The sequence below is a fragment of the Pezoporus wallicus genome, unplaced genomic scaffold (genome assembly GCF_028554395.1).
Source record: "Pezoporus wallicus isolate ANWC-B61680 ecotype Strahan unplaced genomic scaffold, APGP_CSIRO_Pwel_v1 scaffold_7402, whole genome shotgun sequence".
NCBI classification, from domain to species: domain Eukaryota; kingdom Metazoa; phylum Chordata; class Aves; order Psittaciformes; family Psittacidae; genus Pezoporus; species Pezoporus wallicus.
In genome coordinates, this window is record NW_026641037.1 from 3,245,209 (window position 1) to 3,270,016 (window position 24,808).

The window sequence follows — 24,808 nt, forward strand, 5'->3', positions numbered from 1 at the left end:
TTTTCCAGCTATTTTGCTATTCACCCATCAGTCCAACTACAATATTAATTTTTCTGTTTAGCAAACTTTTATTGCATCCCAGAACATGGCATTTTTATTGTGTTGCTGGTCTCCTTAACCCAAGTAAGTCATCACACAGTATTATACCTCTTGTGTGCTCATCCAGCTAACCTTTTGGTAAACCACACACATGTGCTTCACTGAAGCTATCCCACAGTGCACAGCATGTGCACGCTAGCAGTAATAGCATCACACAAGCTGGTCAGGAGCCCTTGAGCAGGGACCACACATCCCAGCTCTCTTCAGTCAGTGAGCTTTTCTTTCTTTGAATGCTTTGCTGTCACACTAGGCACTACCATTACACACACAAGTACACAGATAACTCACCAGAGGTATAGGGAAATGTGTTGCATATTGCAAATGCCGAAGGAGGTCATAATTGGATGGGAAAATGAGTTCTCTCAGCCTTTCTCTCTTGACTGATTTCTCGCTGGTAACTGAAATTCTTCTGTCTAAGGAAGAGTTCACATTCTCACAAGACTCCCCAGGCATCGGAGAAAAAATCTAAGTCATGTAAAACAAATGTTTAAGGTAAGTGTAACCTCTAGCTTTCAAAATTAAGCAACTGCATTCAGAGATAGATACAATTCTGTTCTTGCTTACAATCACTTTTTAAACATCTGAGGTTTTTCAAGGATAGACAAAACAAGGGGCAATCGTAATCAAGCCTGAAATTGATGATACATATACACATTACATCTCTCTGCGTATCTCCATTGTTATTAGAAGAGTTTTAAACTAATGATACTCAGGGAAAAAAGCATAACAATTCATAGCAATCTCCACATCTCTCGTGCTGCTGTGACACAGAAACAGCGATGATCTATTCCAGTGGCTGAAGGAAAAAAATGAAAAAGGATGAAGTGGAAGGTGACATAACACACTGTCAGCAGGCATATGTTTTATGATATGCTTTAAAGCACTGCTATGACAAATACAGGGGTCCCAATATCCTGCAAGTGGATTGCACTGAAAGGTCTGGGCACAGGAGTCCATGCAGATGCAGAATGAGGACCAGTCCAAAGGAAGAAACTAGGAGATTCAAAAGTAATGCAGAATCGGGCTATCAGTGAGGAAAAAGAAAGGGGAGACAGAGACAAAACATAGAACTATCACTTGAAAAGCAAACGGTATCAATGGAGCTTCTCAATGTCACAGAAGTGGGTAGCTTTGCATATTTATTCATGTTTAACAATAATACACAGCACTTTGAACATGCTGAGGGTAAAGGAAAGAAGGGAAGGAGTACGTTGTGCACATATGCGTGCAGGTGGACAACTAGGGGAAGCACAGGAGAGCAGTAAGTTGTCGTACAGCAGAGATGAGAGAAAGGAGGCAATGCACCAACACAGAAGACAGAAGAGACTGCATGCTGAAAGATATGGTTGTCAATGGAGCCACCAGGCAGTACTAGGGGCATGGCAAGACATTCAGTGGCAACAGCAAGCAGCAGGCACAGGCAAAGGCATGCAGAAAAAAAGAAGTTAAACCTACTGGAAATTCCGAACCAAAATCTGCCTTAAAGTCACTCTTGTCTACATCATCAAAAATACTAGCGGTTCCTGAATCAATGCCCATATGTTCCATAATACTATGATCCTAGTAATTGCCAGAGAGAAAAATAAGTATCAGTCACATTTTATTGAAGACCCTTTTAACTGATGTCAGGTAAACTCAAGCACTCCACCTATTTAAGAATTAAGAAAAAAGCATTAATGGCAAGAAGGTTTCAGACACTGACTTTTAAATCTTTATGACAAGCCTTAATTCACAGAAGTATTTCTCTACCGAAATCCACAAAAGCATAGAATATGGCATGAGTCAAAGGGGGAAACAAAACTTTACAGGACATCCCCATGAGCAATTCTGTCCTACAGAACAGGAGGCTGACTCTTGTACCCTCCCAAGATTTACTTCCTGCTTTGCTGTACCACAAAAAGCAACTTGTAGAAACTCCCTATATTTCAGGGCAAATTTGGTCATGACAGTGATGTAAGAAATATACAAAAGAAATTAAAAAGACATGTAAAAGGATGCTTTTGCTTCCTCCAGGCCCCACATGGACTGTGCAGCAGAACAGCAGGCTGCATCTCATCACATGAGAACAAACATGGTTTGTAGCCCAAGTTTAAAATTGCCTTCCTCTTGCAGTAGTCTTAGAAAAGGTTACAAACTGCTCATCTGATGGAAGACTCAGGATTGCCCCTGAACAGCACACATACAAGTCAGGAGGTCTGGCTTCCCAGTCTTCAGTTAGTGGCTGTGTGGCACACAGTAACTCCTGATCACCTGTGAGCAGACTACAAGGCTGTGCATCACTCATGCCTGTACTGTGCCAGCACACCCCACACTACACAGAGGATGCGGGCTTACCCCATGCTCCTCACAGACTCCTCCTGCTTAAAGCTCTCCCTTCTCTGCATTGAAGCATATCTGCAGATGAAGTCTACATTGTGCCTTTTTGTTTGTCCCAAGTTATTCAGATCATTAGACAACTCTCAGTTCGGTGTATTTGCACCACAACAGTAATATTTACAGATATATGCAAGAATTAAGACAATAGATCACTCTTCTCAAAGAGAGAGAAAGAGACAAGGAGACACAGATTAAAAAAATTAGTATCTCATACCTGAAATACTAATGATTCAGTGAAAATCTAAGTTTAAGGAAACAGTATCAAACATGGGAGAAAGAGCATGAACTGTTACCTCCAGTTTCACATCATGATCCTTAGAATAGTGTTCATCCACAGTTTCCCCATTTGGTGAACGTGGTCTAGTAGTTGCAGTGATTGACAAGTCTCCACGTGATATTAAAGTGCACATGTAAGCATCATGGGAGAAAACATCATGACGAGTGAATTCAGAAAAAAGCAGCACCAAATTCACAAACTCTGTCTTCTCATGGTCACTATTTGGGTCAGCTACCCAAAAAAAAGAAAAAAAGTTAGACCATAGTTTCAACTTACAAATATTTGGGTTCCAACTATGCAAATTGCAAACCCCTACAAATCGATTTTAAGGCCTGCTAAAAATGTAAGTCTCAGGCATCCTGCAGAGGTTTCTTTGTCTCCACTGAATAAACCATCTCCTAACTTGCATGGTTTTGCTTTGCTATCAGTTCCAGAAAAGGGGCAGACTTCAGGCAGCAGTAGATTCCAGAGCATCCTATCCCACGGACATCTTGGGAGGGGGGAGGGTGTATCAGCAGTTAGGGATAATGTTCAAATACTTCTAAAAATTAAAAAGAGGGAGAGGACATTCCTTATGTGAAGAAAAATTGAATCTGAAGCCTTGAATTATAACAGACTACCTAACAGTTATCCTTTCCTCCCAAATTATATTACTATAGCAAGTGCGACTGTTTTATCTATAGTACTTTTGTATTCATAACAGAAAACCTTTAAGAATATTTTCAGAGAACTCAAGACTTCCGCATGCCAGGCCTCCGAGATTTAAAAGCAGTATTTTATTAATGCTTGAAAGCATAGTGTATTTTATCTAATAAACATACTCATGCAAATCAGGAAAAAGTTCATTAAAATAAATGCATGTTATTTTGACAGTGCCAAAGCAAACCTAGAGAAACACAATATACAAGATTTTGTTACTAAGTTTTCATTTCTCATGGCTATATTTAATTTCACTTGTTCTGTAACACAGAAGGGTTTCAACACTGCAGTTAACAGCAAATAGCTTTATACCACACCAGCTCTATTGGGCAACAAAAACTCCAGCTACAGAACTACCAAATCCAAATAATCAATATTTATTTAAAAGCAAATTATGCTTTACAAGTCTGAATTAGTTCAATATATAACACTATTTTTATTTAGAAACTCTCATCACAGTGCAGCACAGAAGCTGCAGCAGTAAGCCCAAGAGCACACTGAGCCAGGGTCAGAACTCTCCTCTGTGGCATACAGGTCCCACTCCTCCAAAGCTGCCCACCATGATACACCCCCAAAAGTAAGGTGTGTGGCATGGAGAAGCATTGTAAAACACAAACCTGCAGAACAGGCCACCTGCTCTCCTTCAAAATACAGCAGTCACATGCTTTTCATTTGTAGAGACACAGAAGCTCAACCACCACAAAAACAATAGAATACCACAAAGCTTGTCCAGTCCTTGAAAATACCAAAGATGATTTCAAATAAGGAAAACATTCCCCAGCTGCTCACCCTACTCTGCCTTGAAGAACTACTGAGGGAAGGACAGTAGCACATTTGAAACAAGCACATGAGAAACACAAGCCTAAATAACACAAATAGTTTGGATGGTTTATTAAAACCAGGGTCACCACAGGCACGAAAAGAGAGCCCTGCCAATACCTCAAGAGTCTGTAACAAATTTTTAAGACGTTTCTCCTTTTTCGGATGTTGAGAGTTTCCAGTATCATGTTTCAAATCACTTAAAATCCCCTTTATCTCAAGGGCCCCGGAAAAAGATAAAAAATTTAAAAAATTGACAAAAATGCACTAACTAGCAGTACTTAAGATACTAAAAACACAAGCTACAACGTCAGGCAGTTTGATTAGAAAAAAGACATTTCATAGAGGAAGCTACGATGAACAAAGCTCATTTTTTAACCCACTTATTTGTCAGCTAACAGCTTTCGACTTTAACACTTGTGTGTAATTTCCAAGTCAGTCACTTCAGATGTGGATGTGCCAGAAAGAGGCAAATGTTTGATGTTATATATGCATAGAATGCAAGTAAATTCCCAAAATCTCCTACAGCTTAAACAGAAATAAACATAGTATCTGCCAATTTTCTTTTTTTGAAAAGAAAGAAATAAAAATCACAGGAAGATTGTATAACAAGGCAAGAGATTAAGAAAACAAAATGTGCGTATGAAAATAGAGTGGGTAATCATGGAAACTGTGAAACACCCACTACAGCAAAACAGTAACTTCAGCAGCCACACAGCAGACCAGTTGCTTCTGACCTACTTCGGAATATAAGTTAGTTAATACTCACATAACGAGGGAGCTTGTGTATCTAAAAACCTTAGCAGGACATTCTGAAAAACAGGAAGACTGGAACCTGTCAAGGAGGCTGAAGACAGAGATTCCTTTTCATCTAGGACTTCAGATTCACCACATCTCTGCACAGTTAAATAAATAAAAAAGCATGTATCTACACACAAATGCATACAATATTCCCACAATTTGCATCTGAGGCAACTATGCATGTGATGGTTTCCTACCTCTTCATAAAATCCAGACTTGTTCTAGAACGACAGGTTTTTCCCATTACCTAGTTTGGTTATTTCTAAGGTGTTTTATATAATCACTTTGGATTACTTATTGAAAAGGAATGTCTGAGACATGTACCATCATCTGCAACGACACGGTTTCATATAAAAGCAAAAATTTAAGATACAGGACTTCCAGGACCAACATGAACACAAAAAGTAACTCTTGTTTTGTAAGTTATACTAAATATAATAATAACATGAGAAACATTTCTGCTTTGAGTGGATTCCAGTGCAAGTGAGGCAGAAACAATACAGCAAGCTCCCTTCCCCCTAATTAATGGTTGTTGTGAGGAGTAGACAAAGCAGAAAGGCTTTGGAAAGTGAAAGTCTTTTTTCACCTCACGTTGTCTGTAGGTCTGTCTGTCTGCACAGATGCACTCCCGAGAGTGCTCTCATCTGTGTGTGTGTGCCCACAGCCAGGCTGCACAGACATTGCACACTATTGTCCTGGGGACCCTCTTTTCTAAGGAGAGGAGGAAAACAACCACACCACTAAACAGAACACCCATCCAGGAAAAAACGCCTGCCAGTGCTGCATGGATGCAGGGAAGGCCCACGCAGCAATGCTCTGGATATGGGGGTACCACAGGTCCAGAAAGCTGCAACAAGGCTGTGGGGAGAATGCTGCCACTGTTTGATCCTCACTGCTGAGCAGATTCAGTATTACTGAAGTTTCAGGAAGTGTCAGCTTATGCAAGCTGAAGTAGGATCATTTGCCACACAACAGACAACAGTTTACATCAAAGATGTTACTATAGCATACGGCTTCTCCAGTGAAACATTTCATTTCCCCTCTAGAAACAAAGGAATTCTACAGACAGACTGCAAGATTTAAAGTTATACTTGAATTTTGCCTCAAAACAGATCTCAGTTGTGGAACTTTCCCAGAGTCATCAGTGAAACAGCCCTGCCCCATTGGCCAGACCCACATCCACTTTTTAAGGGACTCTAGTTATGGTGGTACCGCTTTATTTGTGCTAGTTCACAGAAGTAAACCACTTCAGACATGAATAAATCAGCTAACACAGACAATTCTGAAGTAGGCTGCAACTTCTTTTTACTTTAAATAGAAGGCTTTTTCATTTTATCTAGATTTTAAAAACTGTAAATTAATGACAAAAATCCCCAGTGCTCCAAATACCATCAAACTTACTTGACTCATAATGGGTAGAAATTAAAGTGTTGTTTCCTTAGAAATATCTCACTTTTAAAGCATACTGTTCACACTGTTCTAGATGCGGAAATAACTTACTTCTGCTTCAATTTCTGCTTGCCTCTTCTCCAGGAGCTTGGCTACAGCCATGGCCCTGTGCTTACCAGACCTCTTACAGCTCACAGCCCATTCGCAAAGCAGCATTACCACAGCTTCATCGTTTGGGGCTACCTGTTCAGTGCAAAAACAAGAACAGAAAAACACATCACCCACACAGCAAATAGGCTTATTGCTGAGCAAAGAGCTTGCAGCAACCAGTGTTCAGGGGGATGAAGACAGAAGGTTAAGGACTGACAGATGCACACGTTTGCTTTATTTGTAGTGTTTTCAAATGAAATATAATCAGGAAACCAAAGAGGGAAATCTAAGTTTTCACACTGCTGATACTCAAAACATTTTCCTTTATCGTAACATTTCTTCACAAAAGCAAAAAAGGATTATCTGTTTTATGAGCAAATGAAACAGTTAAAGCATACCACGCAGAGCCTCTCAATCCAACTGACAACAGAGAACTTAAGATTCTCTTACATTTATTCTTCCAAACCTCCTTCATCTGTTTCCAAAATATGCATCCAACTGCTACATTAAAAAAAAAACAAAAACAAAAACAGAAACAAAAAAGCCAAGAAAAAAAATAAAATCCCCATAACCTCTAAAGGTGTACCTGTCAGATAACCAAGGACAAATACTCCCAAAAACCTCAATTTATTTCTGATCTAACACAGGTGTTTTTAAAAAACAGCACGTCTTTGGAAAATCACTACTTGCAGAACCACAATGTAATACAGTACGCTTTTATCTACCGAGTGTTCATCCAGGCTCTGTTTCTACTAACCACCCATATTTTGGGAGTATTTTTTGTGTGTGTGTGCTGTTGAACAAGATCTGCTGAATTTCCTTGCTCCTACCCAAGCTGACTACCATCTCTGAACACTAACTTTAGACTGACCTGCAAATTAAGCAGGTGTGATTTTTCTTCTTTCCTCAGGCTTAGTGGAAACTACACTTACAAGTAAACATCAGAAAAGCTAGAGTCAAGCATAGCACCATCAGAAAGTGAATACTTCTTTCAGAGTGATTAGGAATTAGAGACCCACACGCATAAGAGTTACTGCTTCAATGCTATCTCAATTGTCCTCCTCAAAAAAAACAAAAAAACAATGGTACGATAAGCACATCTGTTTAACAAGGCCGGTGTGTAGGTGCACACACATCACAAACAGAAGTTTCCTGTAAATACACTTCAACAGGCGAGCAAGAGATACTAAATGATGTGGGGTGGGAGGAGTGAAAGGAAGAGGGAAAAATGCTTTTCTCTTATCCCAAGAGCAATGAGATGGTAGCATCACCACTCTTGTGATTAGATGCAGTCAGCTAACAACAGAAGTATGGATACTATATATTTTCAAGGACAATGCAGAACACCCAAAAGACTGATCTTCACACTGACTTTTCTCCCTGTCTGCTAACAAGAGAAACCATACCAACAAAAAAAACCACACGTTTCTATATCTCAAGCAGGAGACACCAACTCCGAGTTCAGACAAAGCACATCAAGTTGCCCATTCCCTGAAGCTGCGCTCATGCTGCCTCGCATCCTGTGGCATCCCAGGGATGCCAATACTGGACCTCTTTTGCCCTCCTTCTCACAGGGAATGACATTGCTCACAGAGTGGCCAGGCAGCTTATCCCCTCAAGCAAGGAGCAGTTGATGCCCCTACGATTGAATCTCTTCAGAAAATTAATGAAGGAAGGCCTTGAAGAGGTGAGGCAGTGGGGCACTGACAGCAAAAGTCAGAGCTCACCATGAAGGGGCAAACACAGAGAGGGAAGTCCTGGCAAAAGACATTTAAAGGAAGACTTACTTCTGAAGTAAAGTACTTCTGAAAGAAAAAATGGCTATGAAAGTGTTCCTACATGGTTTTGTTCTGGTCCAAAGAAAAGGGCTAAGGTTGTTTTGGCAAATGTCAAATCATAGAAGCAGCAAGCCGATTTTCTGGCTCTCAATTATTTTCTTCTTGAGAGGAATGAGGGTGCTTTTCCTCCAAGGAATACACACACCGTTCACACACTGCCAGCATGCAGACAGACACCGAGGTATACATATGCATGTGCCCATGTACAAATATTTCTTTCAGACATCAGTTGAGACACTAAGCCAAGAATATCTGCCTGTTACTCAACTGTCCTCAGAGTTACACTCAGCTACACTGAGCACTGAAGAGCAAACCCACCAAGGCCTGCAGTCGGTGAGCTAACCTCTTCTACTGTGCTGCTCCTGCTGCTCAAGGGAACAGATGTTTAAGCCTTATGACAAATGCAAAACCAGACCAAAAGTAAAACTCCAGTCACCATGCAGAAGAACACACACAAACAGAATTCAAACCAAATTTTATGTGCTTGTATTTTTGGAGTCCTAGCATGTAGCACGCGTAACTTCACGCCTGTACCATGTACCTCTGACTGTTATTCAAGAAACAGATTTGTGCCCAGAGTGCAGTAAACCAATTCCACACACTCAGGAGAAATACTGTATTTATTCAGGCCTGAGTACTCAGTGGACTGTTCCACAAATCAGGTACCTAGGCCTGAATAAACACAGTATCTTTCCTGAGTGCATGGAATTGGTTTCCTGCATGCCAAACACGAATCCACTTTTCAGACATGACCACTACAAACACAAGGCTTAGCAGGGCTCAGCTTTTCTCCATGCCCAAGCCCTCCAGCCCCCAAAACAGCCACCACTCTGTGTAGTGAAATGGGAGGACAGTGCCCCAGAGAGCAAGTCTGTGGAAAAGACGCATCGGGGAGAAGTAGGTCATAACAAGACAGACCTACCTCAAGGTGGGCTCCCACATCCACCCAAGCCCGAGCATCCCCAGGTCACAAAGCCAGGTGCCAGAAGGCCACAACACTTATCAGATACACTGCCTGTACTTATGGGTTGTAACTAATAGGATACCCCATTTGAACTGCACACCTAACGGCCTATGATCAAGGGCTAAGGCTTAGTTACCCAAGCATTTTGGGTTTGTTTTTTTTTAACTAAAGATTGCATCAATTACTTACTTGCTAGACCAAAGAAAAAACCCAGGGCAAGTAGACATTTTTCTATTAAAGCTGATTGTTACTTCAGTTATTTCAAGAAATGCTGAGAATTCTTACTTTGGAACAGCACTTCCAGATGTAGCTCTGTATTAGAATTCTCTTAACAGAAGGGATAAATACAGGACAGATTTTGTGCAATTACAATAAAAGTAAAATGCAGTTATCCTGGTTAGGGCTGCACTGAAGCATAAATAAGTTCACTATAGATTAACTCCTCATCTTTTCTACCTGAATTTCAGGAGTTTTCACAGAATGACTGATATGCACCAAGCAGCTTATTTTCAACAGACAATCTGTTTTTTTTGGGTGGAGGTGGTGTTAAATTTAAACATCTAGAAAGAGACAGCTCTACAGTTCAGAAAAAGCAGACAGTTTGTTCTGTTTCTAAACAAATCATCTGCTAACACTGTGATATTTATTAGTCAAAAAATGTAAAAACAACTCCCCAATTGTACACCTATAAAAAGCAGAACTGCATTTTCAGAAATGTACAATCCAACATCACCACAAATCAAATCAAACACCTGCAAGTGATCACGCATCGCAAAAATCACAGTGTTGACTCTGAAGTTTCATATACATGCAGAATGTAACCTCTTTTTTAAAAAACAAAAAACCACCGTAACAGCTAAGAATTCCAACACCACTACTTAAGTGCTTAAAAACAGTGAGCTTGCTTCTCAGAAAGCAACTAAAAAGAAAAGTTAGCTAGGTGCAGGTAATTATTTGAACCCTCTAATGCAGACTTTTGTTGAGCAAGTTAGCATCATCAGAGCCATTCTCATGCACCGAGCTCTTGGAACACAGGGCCCTGCAGCAGCTGAGAAAAGTGGCAGCATCTAACCATCAAATACTCTATTTTGCTTTTGACTGAAAATAACAAATACATTTGAAAGCTGTATGGAGTCCCTACAATAAAATAATTACCCCCAAATCCTTACAGTAAGTACGCTTCTACAGCAGCATGTGGGCAGTGGAAGACTGTGCTAACTAATCCACCGCTCATCTGTAGAGCCACAAACTGGAAAGTCCAATGCTGGAAACTCCAGTGCTGAGTGCTCACTGCTTTGCTGAGGGCAGACAGGGGTTTGCTGCTCCTGGGAGCTGCAGCAGCTGCAGCCCATGACGTTGGTAATGTGCATGGGAGAGTTCTAGCTCCCTGCCGCCTGCCTGCAGGACTTCCTTCCTCCCGATGCTGTCTCACCATAGCTGTACCTCATAGCTTCTTCCCTTCCAACACTGTTTACTTAAACATGCTAAGAATGCAATTAAGGAACACCTCTCAGAATAATCAGGCTCTGGATTTCCCTAATTTGGGATCTCGTATCTGCAGATGGTCTGGCTTGGAGACCACCTTTCAGAGGGGCTCAAATTATGGCCTTGAAAGGTAGCATTAAGGTCACATTTGTACCCTTAAAATTTCTGGGGCAGGAAAACAAAAAGCTCAGTTCACACATTAGTTAATTACTACATTTTGCAGGAAATGCAAGGCATAAGGTGCTGGAGCAGAGAACAGGTGTGAGTAGGCAGGAAACGCAACTCCAAGCCAGAGGAAGCTCCCTCACTGATAAGACCCTCCCTTGCGATCCTCAAACCTTCTGCAAGTTCTAATGTAAGAAAGCACACCTCAAAGTGCCATCAAATGGAAGAGATTATCTACACCAGGTAGCACACACACCTTTCACAAAAGATTTCAAGTTTAGACAACTTAAAAACATTTGTCATTTAGCCATGACCCAAAACCTTCTGAAAGCCACCCAGGCAGACCCTTTCAGAGAAGGCTTCAATTTATAACTGGAGCAGAAGGTGGGTGAAGAAAAGAATAAAGGCATTGGTTTATTTTGCCTTTTTAAAAGCACCACAATTAGTAACACAGGAAAGTATTAAATGTTACTGTTCCTGGTAGGTTTGGAGAATAGGAAGCCAAAAGTACAATTACACCTCTGCTTTCCATAACTCTGAGCCCTTTTCCCACTAGTCCTTGCTTTTATTATTTAATTAAAATTTGCTAAGGAACAAGTTTGACTTTGCACTAGCTAAGGGCACCACTGAGGTACCTGGACTGCAAAAGTTATCGTTTTATGGTGGAGGCAGAAGAGCAGGGCATAATGCCCAGGAGTTCAAATCACTGAGCAAAAGGAAACCTCACCTCCTCTCACCTCACCAAAATCTCTCCAGAAAGCAGCAAGGTGCATGACTCAGTGCCACCAGGGAATGCCTGTGCCATTTGTCACCACCACTGCCCATGCACACCACAGAGCTGTCACCCAGCCTAAGATGAGACAAGCATCCTCACCACACTCGGAGCTGTCAACAGGAACTCATGCAGGCAGCTCAGGCACACCACTCACATCACCATGCCCCAGCACCTTTCAAGGGATAGAGATTAACAGCACCTGGAAAACCATTCCTCCCGCCCCAAGACACACCGCTGCTTCTTGGGTAAAAAGGGGAGGGGAAAAAAAACTAAAAAGCTTGTAGTAAGTGTGCTCTTACGCCAATCACAGATGCCTGCAGAGGAAATAAATGAGATACTTTATATATACATATCTATACGTACACAGATGCGTGTGTGTACATATATGGATATATGTATTTATATGGCTAACCCTGTTCCTTTCAAAACAGGAAGATATTGAACAAATGTATTCAATTAAATCACTCAACAAATCTGAGCAGATGCTTATTGCAAGTCAAGTCAATGCCGCAGGAAGCCATTCTGTCCTTAAATCATGACAGTTAACAAGAAAAACAACCAACAAAAAGTCTGATTGCTTCCTAGTATGATAGAGTTCAGTCTCAAAACACAGAGCTGCTTTATTTCTAGTGTTGTGGAATTTTATCTTAAGAATATTCCCTTTAAACATTCAGCTTTTTTGTTTTCTTTTTTAAGTCAGACTATCTAAATAAATTTGCAAATGCAATTCCAGTTAGTATTTTCAAATTAATTCCTCAGTGAAATAAAATTAACATTTTAACAAAAATCTCCAGTTCAGCTTTCTAAGAAAAGGGATGACAAGAAAGGGATTTCAGAAGCGATGTTTTTATTAAAAGGGACAAAGAAGGGTACAATACAGCAGTGTTTATTAGTACAACCCATCTTTCTAAAGAGAATGGGGAGGAAAGAAGACAAGAGCCAGGAACACAAACACTATCAAGACTTTTGCTGGGAAAATAAAAACGGGGCCTGGCTCAGAATCCCAGATCTATGCTCTGCTCACAGAAACAGTTAGGACAGCTCGTTCCATCTGAAAATACATCTCCGTATCTGTAACAAAAATTGTCCTCAAAAGTTTGGGGTTTTTAGATCAAGGGACACTGGCAGTGCAGACTAAAATATGGAATATGAAGAAACATGTCTGGAGCACAACAGGGACAAAGCTGTTACAGGATAGTATGCAAGCTCTATATACACACCACAGTGCTAGCAACTGCCCAAGGACAAACCTTTTTATTGGAGCACAGCTTGCATATTTGCTTAAATTTTGAGACCGTTTCAACAAAATATTAACCACCGCTTTGAAGTTGTCTAATACAAAAAGAAAAACCAAGTCATGTCTTTTTTCCAAGAGTCCTGGCTGTTACTTAAGTCAAAGAATAAATTTTTCCCTTCCAGCAAGATTTTGTACTTTAATTCCCTTAGATACTTAGGTGAGCAGAAATAAGGTGTTGGAGTTGCTGAAATAATAAAGGGTGAAAATACCCATGCAAACAAACTTCAGATAACTAAGCAATTCGACCAACTGAAGCCATGCTGACTGCATTATTAAAAATGCTACAAGAATGCTCAGAACATGCTCTGTTTTCTCAGTGCTTGTGGAAACAGACTCTGATTCTGCAGATACATAAATCCTGTTTGATTTTGCTTATCTTGTCTCTCTTACGCATCCATTATCCCAATATGCTCAGATTCACCTCCCATATGTAGTAATGAACCATTCAACTGCAGCTTACTAACTGAGAAGGCACAGTTAGCCCTCCTTTCCCACAGGCACAGCACGGTTGGCTGGGCATGTTGTTGTTTGTTTAATTTCCAGCAAAGTGATCTCAGAAGGACAAATATTAACTCTCTGCATTTGTAACAAGCCCTGCTTGTGAGAACCAAGTTCAAAACAGGACTTTTTCACTCTAGAATGAAAAACATCTCTTGGCGTCATAAGAATTCAGCTGGACTTCAAAGACAATATGAGAAGCAAGACCTAACTACAAGTGCAGAGAGCTAAACTTTAAAAGCAATCCAAGCGCACAAATATCTATGAAGTTTTGGGAATCTCCATAACGATCTTAAGAAATTCACTATTGGTCCTTAAAAAAAATCAAGCACTCTCTCCTTTCATCCATTTACCGCTGCATACTAGCTAGAAAATACTGGTATGATGCTTTACTTATCAGGTATCCCTGATCAGGTGTATTTCAAGTTGTATTTAATGAAATTGTTTTTCTACACAGGAGGCAAAGGTAAAAAGTCTCACCAACCATTCAAAAACTAAACAGGTTAAAGACAGAGTTGGCGGGGGGGGGGGGGGGGAGCCTTTCTCAATTCCCTTCCTTAGTTGCACCTGTGACAGATAAGACTATGACAGATAATAAAATACAGATAGACCACAAGTTGAGTGGGTTGAAGCCACAGATGAACTCAAAGGGGAGTCTGCACCAGCATTTTTATGAGAAAGTCACTATTGCATTCTCTACCTCACTCTTCTGAGGACTCTGTTTTTTCACAAATTGACCCAGAGGGAGCGATCTTTAAAAGAGGGTGGAGAGGAATCAAAGGTGTTCCAAATCTGCACGAGTGCAACACAATTTTACTCTAATTTAAAACTGTATGGTAGCAATACAAACTGTTCGCTGGAATTATTTATTTAAAGATCACCACCACAGTGGTAATCATTCTGTAGTTAAGCACTGATGTTTTGAGGTAAGGAAATGTCAGGGAAATACCTGTGGCTCTAAAAAAGGCCAGTAGTTTTCTCTTACCATCTCAAAAGAAAGTGCATATACTGCCTTTTGCCATATCATGGATTTCTATATTTCAAGTCCTCCTATGCAGCCAAATCTACTGAGAAGTCAGCGAAGAAGAGTTAAAAATAAAAGGTCTCTTGCATGACTCCCTGTGCACACGGTCTCTATCACAATGTAGCATCATTCTCACCATAGTAATTATGATATTACATTTGCTGTCAAGCCTTCACACCAAAACAATTCAACAATTGTTATTATTATTCGGCGCTTCATGGATAAAAAGCTGAGCTTCTGACAGATGTAATAAGTGCTACTTTTTGGGTTGCACAAAGAGCCTGACGGATGGAAGGCCCATGCCTGTAAGGAAACCTACCACACAAGAGCACCCAGGCTGTGACAGAATCATACAGTCTTTTAGGCTGGAAAAGACCTTTAAAATCATCCAGTCCACCCACTAACCCTGCACTGCCAAGTCCACCACTAAACCATGTGTGATCCATGATTAAGGCTCAGGTGACGGTATTCACATGGGATTACACAGGGACCATCACTCTTAAGACACAGGGACAGTCAGTAAAAAACAGCAACACAATTCTTATCTCCTCTTTAAAGTCTGCTTAGTAATGTAGCATTTAAAAATATAATTGTTGCTCCTCCATGCTATGTCTTCTCCAAGTCAATAGAGATGCACTGGATTCACCTCCCACTTCTGTGGCCTCTCTCAAGGTCAAGGGTAGAGCACATTCTTGTGCTCAAAATGAGGGTTTGTTCTGGATCTGGCCAAATGTCGATTTAACATCACATTTTCTCACACAGCTTCAGTGTGCCACCTCTGTCATGTGCAACATGGTGCTCAAAATCTGAGGTCAGTTCAGTGCCTGACACCCATCTGCCCTGTTTGTCCTACTCACTCAACCTATGGCCGCAGCTCAGCCCCTCACTCCAGATTTTCCTCCATTTGGCACTCTCACATTCCATCAGCAATGTCATCAGATTCCAGCCTTCAGTATCACTCCTCTGCATCTCCCTGTGGGATGAGGAGCAGCTCTGCCCCCTGCAGGGCCCAGGATATCGGGACTCTCGGCAAACTTTCTACACCTACCTACCCACCCTCCCTAATTTCAGCCCCCTCCACCAAGTCTTACTTTTGCTCTGACACTTGGAAGTCACAAGTTATATATTAAAACAACTCTAAAGAAATCAATAGTGTGTACAAAAGCAGTATCCTGAGCACATTTTTCTGTTTTCAGTCTCTCTCATAACCTAAGTACTTTGTAGCATGAGCCAGCTTCCATCAATGCCAGCACACGTCCAGTGCTTTGAAGCAGTGCTTGCATTGCTATCATCTGCAGCCTTCACAACAACATTTTGCTATCCAGCAGGAAAAATGGACAGGAAGTAGGTACCAATTATGTTCCAGTCAGGCTAGATCAAAACAGGGGTAGTAGATAGCTGTCCTTCAAAGCACATTTTCCTTTAAATAACTACCTCAGTAGGCAGACATACAGGTAATGGACATCTTCTTTACAAACCGGAAGTCCTTATAGACTTACACAAGTTTCCAGCTGAAAACGGCGTACTCAACCTCATAGATTATGGCCTTTTCTGCCAAGGAAAAAAGCAACCCAAGTTTATTAAGGAGGAATGAAACAGAGACAAACAGCACTGCCTGCGGCGACATCCCTGCAGCGGCTGAGCCTTTGTGCAATGGGTTCAGGGAGGTGCCGACATCCAGCGGCCGCCTGACGGCTCAGCAGCCCTCCTTCAAGACGCGCTGCTGGGCTTTGCCCGCCCTGGGCGGTCATGCCAGCCTGCTGGAATGTAAGCAGCTAAGCAGTTAACACTGGTCACTCGAATGGAACTTTGGAAGTTCAAATGTCAAAATGCACATGTACTATCAACGAGGCATCCAGCATCCCAACGCAATCTCTTGTCCAGCTGCCAAAAGCTAAGTTCAAGCCAAGAAACAACTGCCTTGAAAACTCCAGAGATAGCTTAGTTCAGAAGCTGCAGATCATTTTAAAGTTTAATTTCATATCAGCTCCAGACCCAGTTTTCAGACCTAGAAACTTTCACAGTTTTCTTCCCTCACAAAGAACTCAGCATCTTCTTTGCTTCTGCTCTCCTTACAGTCTCCTGTGACTGCTGTGCACACAGGCATATCGTCACTTATGTATAAGAATACTTTATTCCTACTCAGCATTCTTCACCTCAGAGTAAAATGTATAGGAGACAGGTAGCCCTGCAAATTAATTAGACAAAACTCCATATATGTTTGGTATCCAGAAGTGAAGAGCACATCTTTTAGAGAGCTGTTTAGGGGCCAAAACAGGCATGTTTTCAAAGCAACCCAACCTCAAGTCATGAAGTACCATAAGCCAAAGGCACTAATAGCAGACAACCTACAATAAGAACAAAACAATTCTTTCAGAAGTCTCCTTCCCAATACTGCTTTTTAAGACCAAAAAAAAAAAAACCTGTTTGTTAATACAATTGTAGCTGGAAGTCAGAAAAAAAACTTTTACGACAGGGAGAAAGACAAAAAGACACAAACACAGCTGCAGAAGGAGACCAGCACAGAACCATATCATCTGACTCCAAAAGTGAATGAAAAAAAGTCAGTGCTCGAGTAATAAAGCATATTACAACCTACCCATTTTAAAAATATAAAAGTCCTTGCATGTTAAACACTTGATTTCATCTAAGCACTAGAGTTAAGAAGTTTCAGCAACGTCATCTGCCTGCTGTAACAGCTCTCCTTCCTCTATTTCTTTCTCAGTACCATAATAGTGTATTTGAAATACAACAACTCTGGAAAGCTTTGCACTCCTACCTACTGGTTCTCAGCTTCACATACACAGGTTGGCAGGTATACCTCTCTGGATATACTGTTACCGCCAACATTATATTCTGCTGGTTTATTGCAAAGTTATTCCAGTGCTGATTGACAATTATAAGGTATTTCTGGGCAATAGGGGGTCTTGTGCTATGGCCACCGATCGCTGAGAACAGTCATGAACAAAACCCAGGGGTACTCAAAAAACAAGATATTCTGCGTAACATTTTTTAAACCATTAACATGAGCAGCTCTGACAGATTTACTAATATTTTCCACTTTAAAATTCTACTTCAATAGTGTATTATCAAAGCTGGCTATTTCTTCTTTTCACAAAACACTTTCCAAGGCATTTCTATGTATTGACATACATAGATCCAATGACATTATCATCTGCGCTGCAGATGTAGGGTGGGGAATGTAAAACGTTAAAGATTTCTGGCAGTTTTTCATGATCTCTGAAAATGGTTCTGTGAGCATAGGTAAATGTCAATACCAATATCACATTAAAATATAAAAAACATAAGAGTAGTTTTAGAATAGTTTTTTATACACAATAACCTATTAATTTACTACTTTCTGCAATAGATGCAAAAGTTGTTATCAAACAATAATCTGGAGTTCTACTTGGCAGCACTCAAAAAAACAAACCACAAAACCTTGATAGATCACTTCTCCTAAATGAGGTTTACAGTACATAGAACTGAAGAATTCAATTCAACAGCAAAGAGCTGTTGTCTTCTAATAGAACAAATGTCAAGTAGTTAAAAAAAATACACAAAGGAGACACAAAGCTTTTGCATCAAATATACACATATATACAATTCTCAGAAGTAAAAATAAAATCCATTGTCTACAGATTATGAAGTGAGAGGAGAATGGAGCCATTACCTCTTGGTTATCTTTATTCTGATTTGCCCAGAAAATCTTATTATAAAGTGTCTCCATTGAATTGCTGGAATCTGATCTGTCAAAACAATGTCGATCCAACACTTCTAAGGTGTGCAGAACACGGCTAATGGTCACCCCTAGAGGTGGAAGTTAGAGAGAAGAGAGGGTTAAGGTAAAATATTTTACACAGGAAGACTCTGCATTACATCCATCTCTCAAATCTATTTCTAGCATTAATTCTGGTGCAATGGGATTACACTCAAAGAAGAACAGATATAAACCATAAAGCTCCAACATTTGAGTTCTCTTACCTGCAGCTGATTCTTGGCACTTGTCAAAAGACCACCGCACCTCCACAGCACGACCTCTTTGTTTTATCTGCTGTTCTACTTCATATATCTTTGCCCGAACCTGTAAAAAAAAAAAAAAAAAAGCTGCTAATTAGCTAGTGGTTGGAAGTCTCTATTTTCATTTTAAGCTTATGACAGCTTTCTCGGCAGGAGCAAGGTACCCTACGGTGTTCCACAACACTCCCTACATTTGGCAACAACAAACTGAAGTACATTCTGTTCAAATGTTTTTTCAACATGTTACGGATCTCCTTGTGCAATAAAACGTTTTTCCTTATACTGAACTGAGCAAAAGTTAACTTTCAGCATGTGTGAAAAGTGGCACCTCACAATATGGTACACCAAGCTTCCTCTTATTGCCATTTTACATCTTAAAGTAATTTCAGTTTAATAACAGAAAACATCTGAACATAAATAAAATACCTGATATTTTCATAAAATTGGTACCTGAATGAAGTATAAAGTAAGGTCATCAAAAACTAGAACAACACTAGTCTTGAAACTATACCTACAGAAGTATCTAAACTTGGCTGTAGTCCTAATACTCACAAATCATTATTTGAAATATAAAACAGATCTTAATAATCCAATAATGAAAAAAGCTTACCTGCTGATTAAATGCTGAATTTCCACCTGGCATAGGCAAACTAGATGGAGCAACATGAAGTAAATCCAGAGGTGAACCTGGATTAATGCTCTTATTTTCATTTGTGGAATAATTCCACACCAAGGCACTTGGACAACAAAGCGTTACAGTCTGCAAGCAACAGTACAAAACAGAAGTCATTTATTTTTCTGAACATGTGTGATAAACAATACCAACAATAACACACTAGAATCACTTTCAGTCTAACTATTACAGTGAAAGAAACAAAAAGACAGGCCTATGCACAATTACATTGCAACATCCATTTGAGGAAATTCAACTACTGCATTATTCTCCTTCTTATTTTAAAAAATATTTAAATATATATGTGTTCAATTCCCTTTTGTATTGCTTTCACAACGCCATCAAAGAACATCACCAAAGGTTAATTTCAGTCAGATCCTTTCTGTGAAATATGAAGGGCTTTAGAAAAAAAGAAGCAATTTTGGTGTTCAGCTTAGAGAAAGAAGCAGAGAGAGAGAGATGCAAATATTCTCCCACTTTCTTTCCTCAGAGAGCACTGACTGAGCCTTCCCTACATATAATCCGGCTTGCCTCCAGGCTCTGGACTTTGACAACTGTCAGAAAGCAGCAGCCCTCAGAGAGGGAGCTGCATAACATGAAAAAGTACTCTTTTCCTGTGGGGTGTTTGAGCACTGAAAGAGTTTGCCCAGAATGGTGGTAGCGATGTTAAAAATCCAGCTGAACATGGTCCTGGGGAATCTGCTCTAGCTGACCCTGTCTGGGGAGGGCAGGGTGGACAACATCATCTGAAGAGGTCCCTGCTGACCTCATCCATTTGTGATTTTGTGATCCCATGAACATCAGCACACTCCTGGTACCACCTCCAGCATATCTCTGTGCAACCCCCAGAGAAAGACAACTGAACAAACAGCAGGAGGGTTGGAGGAAGTCTCACCAGGTCAGCACAGAGAAGGTAAACAACTGCAACGCTTCATACAAATCCTTTTTTAGAAAATAATTACTCTCTCGACAATTCTGCTATTGCCAAGCAACAGGCACAAGTGAACAGTCTCTTCTGTTACACAGTTTAAAAAAATGTGGAAGTTGATAAGGCAATATAAACTGCTCATAATTCTGACAAAACCAAAATTAAACAGCCTGCAGTGGCACTAAGCATCAGTGACAGGCTGAAAGAAGCAAGGAAATCCTCGAAAGTTAGAGCTTGCAGGAGTTAGGTGATGCTGTCTTCTGTCCAGCCACACTCAGCAGGCAGATGGGGTCTGGCAGAACCACACGGGTTCACTTGTGATGAGAACACAATGAGATGTGCAGACCGTTACTGCAACCAGAAACTTTCCACCACAGAGCAAAGGCTAGGCCATTCCTGGCAGCAGAGTTGCTCCTTCCCACAGCAGAGGTGTAGCAGGCAACACAAGCTTCTCCAGGTGGCTCCACCGTCACGCCTCAGACAGTGTGCAGAATCCACCCTCCCGCTCACCTCACACTCACTCAGTTTTCACCCTTTAATGGAGAGAGGTACTTCAAGCCACAACTAGCACAACTTGTCACACCCAAAATCCACTGCTTTCCAATAAACTGAATGGTTATAGCCTTGAAACAAGAAAACAAAGAGCCTTGAAAACACAGAGCAACAGAACATTGGCCTACCTGCAGCATACAACTAAGTCCATATACCAGTGGACGGTGTTGAGGGCAGGAGAGGAAATCTGAGCAGGCCAGCTGTACCGGGCTCACCATGGGACATGGGGCAGTTGGACTTGGGGCTGCCAGAGGAGGGTTACTTGGTCCAATAATCATATGAGGAGAATGTGCAGCTACAAGGTTAGGACCATCACTTAGCAATAAAGATAGGCGTCTGGCACAAAAATAAGCAAGGCGACGGGATAGGTAAGCTGACTGAACAAACTCTTCTGAATACTGAAATTTAGAAAAAATGCATAGTTCACTACACAGTCTACTCCAGGTATTCATATTCTTCAACAATCTGACATTGGACATGAATAAACTGGAAGGGATCACCTCCAATATTTAAGAGTCCAGTATTCAAAAAAAAGAGAAGAGCAGCTCAAATGCAAATCTGCATTTCTGCCTCTTAAAAATTTCATCTGCCCTCCAGGACCATTTACAGTAACAGATTCCTGCTAGCTACTCAAGTTAAAGATCACAAAGCATGAACCTTTCAAAGGTGTTTATAAATTACAAACATGCACCATGCAATGTATTTCCATACACATCCTAAGTAAAAATGTTCATTTAAATTTTACCACCACAAATATAAAAATCATTTCACAAGTACAAATCATACTTGTATTAATTTTGGCTTTAAAGCATGCAGGTACCTGCAACATGAGCGGCAACAACAGCTTAAGAAGATCATCATCAGTGGGTCTGATTTTTTCCAAAACATCCAGTATCCATGTCAAATATTCATGTCTCTCAAGCATTCCTTCCTTAAAGGATTTAAAATTACACATCACATATCAGCTAGGAGCACTAAACAAGCAGGTGTGTAACTACAAGTTTTATTTCGTTCCTGGCTTAGCTCTCATTGCCCATGCCAGCACAAAGCCAAAACCCTCAACCACCACCACACATGCAGGAACAAGCCATCCTCATGGCAGTCCTATGGACAGGGAAGCAATTGTGTACATCAATGATCTCTGCAGTTCAAATTTAGCAGGCTGCCTGACATACTGCTGACAGCCAGACTCCCTTCCAGCAACCCTTCTGCCATTTCTGTCCTTGAGTAGAAACAACCAGAGAGTTATTCTGGCCTGAAACGATGTGGGACCAAGCAGCCAGGCCACCACTCTCACACCCATGGCTTGATGTTCCACAGTGGCCTCAGCCTGATCCACAATCATTAAAAACACCCTTAAAAGATGGAATGATGTAGAAGAGAGAGTAATTTGAGTACATTGCTGCAATAGCAATCAAGCACACTAAGCAAATCAAAGCTTTTTCAGATAGCAAATCATTAAAATGAATTAGCATTTACAATTTATGCAAGTCTTATGACAAAAGGTACCATTAAGTTCTAAAATTGAACTTTCCAAGAATGGTAACCTAAAAAAATTTAAAAAAAAAAATTAAAAAAAAATTTAAAAAAACACAAACAAAAAAAAATCATGCACTTCTTAAAAGTATTACCTGAAACATATAAAATGACAATTTTTCATTATATTCCCACTGTTTCAGTGCTTGTTCCATCTCTTGAGGCATCACTACAGAGCTGTTGCCTTGGCTGGAAGTCACATGATAGAACTCCGCAACCTTTGCCAGTTGCTCTCGAAGGTATTTAGTTATAATTTGAGTCCATTCTATAAAAGAAGTTTAAAATTAGATACTTAAGGTGACAAAAGGTTTCCTTCACAATGAGAACTGAAGCAAACTTACATTGCCCTTATCACCAAAAATATTCCTCCAAAACATTAACTCTCAGCTGTGTAATGTGGCACCTATCGTGAATTAATGGTCTTCTCACATGCCTCCCTTGTGTGTTGGTCTCAAAACACTGTCAAGTGTGCAAGCAGCATGCCAGCTTAGCATGACATAAAAAGCACTGACACGGGTGTGCCTTTAGGGAATCACCTGTCTCTTTCATCAGATTCAGCACTCAGCCACAAAACAGCCTTGAAATAGATAAAATAAATACACTTCATTACTTCCTTCCATGTGGACCTTTACTCCCCTCTTCCTTCCTCCTCCAAATACAGGCAATATAAAAATCAACAGGACTTTGTACAAGCAAAGGGATATAAAACTGTTCTTTCTGTAACCACCCTGAAATAGACAACTCCTCCAGATTTTTACTCTGACAAGAACACAAAAGCTCAGGAGCAGTTTATCAGGTCAGAGTAACCAGCACGGTGCAGAGGTCTGCAAGTAAGACTGATTATCTTTCCTTTGCCCTACATAAGCTAGTAGGTGCTGTTCAGCAGATGCACAAACCTATTAAAAATGATCAGTTTTTCTCTGTGCTTCAGCAGTGATCCTGTATTTTGCATAGACTGGAGAAACTAGTGAACAAAAGTACATAAAGCTCTGGGAAAAGAGGAATTATTAGGAAGGTATCCCCTTAACAGTAACTGGAACAACCAAGGATATTTGTTGGTATCTCAGAGACAAACATTTGACAGAACTGTATTTAATAAGCGTGCAGCACATTTTGGAAGAGCATACTCTTTATGAATACATAACACAGTTGCTTTGACAACGCAAGCCTGTTTACTGTCAGAGTTACAGGAACTACCACTCTCACAACTATTTTCACTGTTTACTACTCACCTCAGACATCAGCTAGTGCTTTTATTCTTTTTTCCCTTTGCATTTGTAATTGGCAGTTCTGGCATTTCTGTCAACATACACAGACTATAAGTTGAATGCTTTTCTATCCAAATCCACTGAAACTTCTGTGTGAAGCTAGTGGGCTTTAGTGTTTTCATAGAACATTTTGTCTACATTTACTTCAAACATCTGCTCACTTTTGGAAAAACAATTCCAAATCCACTACCTCAAACTTACTTCACATGACAGCATAAAAGAATGATTTTCCCAAAGCAATTACTAGTATCTCTGTGCCACTGAGTTAGAAACAATGCAACTGCCTTTCTGTTACCTGAGGCACAGATAAAAAACATTTTGGGAACTGTCAAAGGCTGTTCAGCAACACACAGCAAACTACTCCCCAAACAGCTCTCAGCAACCTTTGCAAAGCAGGAGATTTGGACAGAGGACGTAATCTCCAGTAACCTGTCTCAGAACACTTGCTGATAAAAGTCAGGCACCTTAGCCCACAGACACTCTTACTGGCTTTGTTCGCCCTCGCTGTACAGTGAGTGTGCATGGCACCAGCCTGGAGCAGGAAGACTTGACTATACCCAACACATGCAACTGCACTGCACTTTCCCGAAAAGCATAAACTCCTTTTATTTTACAGAGCTACTAATACCAGTCATAGCAAACTAGGTCTAGATTAATTTATCACAACAGAGTGCACAACACTAGCTTTCTTCACCTCCTCACTAGCCTTTCTCCCCACACCCAAGAAAGAGGGTGTTTAAGTACACCCTAATGAGTGCATGTCCCATGCAAAGAACAGCCCTGGTCTTGGCACACAGCATCACTATTTCACTCCTCTAAAAGAGCCACAAGTGCTCTCTTACAACTAGCAGAGCTATTTATGACAGATTGGGAAAGCATCAGCCCACTCTCACTGCCTGCTCTGAGTCTCCTACTAGGGTCTACTCCAGAAAGTGCTTACGTCATTCAAGAGAAAAGGAAAGACAAACTGAGACGTTGGAGAGAGGGGCTCTTTCAGCATCCCTTGGTGCGAAGGACAGAAGGGGAATTTAAGAGAAGGAAAGAGCAAGCCACCCAGCCCCTCTCAGTAGCACCAAAATAGCTCAAAGGAGCCTGAATCCATCTGTGTCAGAAGAAGGAGTGGGGAACTGTGCTGGTATCCCATCAAAATAACACTGAACTCACCTCAGAGAACC

At 40.7% G+C, this 24,808-nt stretch overlaps 1 protein-coding gene across 14 annotated transcripts in view; it reads right to left on the reverse strand.

Annotated features, from left to right (window-relative positions):
- MED12L (mediator complex subunit 12L) overlaps window positions 1-24,808 on the reverse strand; it is a 150,801-nt gene that overhangs the window by 113,710 nt on the left and 12,283 nt on the right. For 12 of the 14 annotated variants that reach the window (XM_057421789.1, XM_057421788.1, XM_057421783.1 and 9 more), the window contains exons 5-15: window positions 22,461-22,630; window positions 21,650-21,760; window positions 20,958-21,227; window positions 19,287-19,436; window positions 18,641-18,740; window positions 18,330-18,466; window positions 6,572-6,703; window positions 5,040-5,166; window positions 2,769-2,983; window positions 1,555-1,659; window positions 388-564 (exon numbers count right to left, since the gene is read on the reverse strand). In XM_057421789.1, the coding sequence (XP_057277772.1) occupies window positions 388-564; window positions 1,555-1,659; window positions 2,769-2,983; window positions 5,040-5,166; window positions 6,572-6,703; window positions 18,330-18,466; window positions 18,641-18,740; window positions 19,287-19,436; window positions 20,958-21,227; window positions 21,650-21,760; window positions 22,461-22,630 (1,694 nt within the window). The remainder of the gene's footprint in view (window positions 1-387; window positions 565-1,554; window positions 1,660-2,768; window positions 2,984-5,039; window positions 5,167-6,571; window positions 6,704-18,329; window positions 18,467-18,640; window positions 18,741-19,286; window positions 19,437-20,957; window positions 21,228-21,649; window positions 21,761-22,460; window positions 22,631-24,808) is intronic. The other 2 variants (XM_057421792.1, XM_057421787.1) reach the window with 1 other exon arrangement.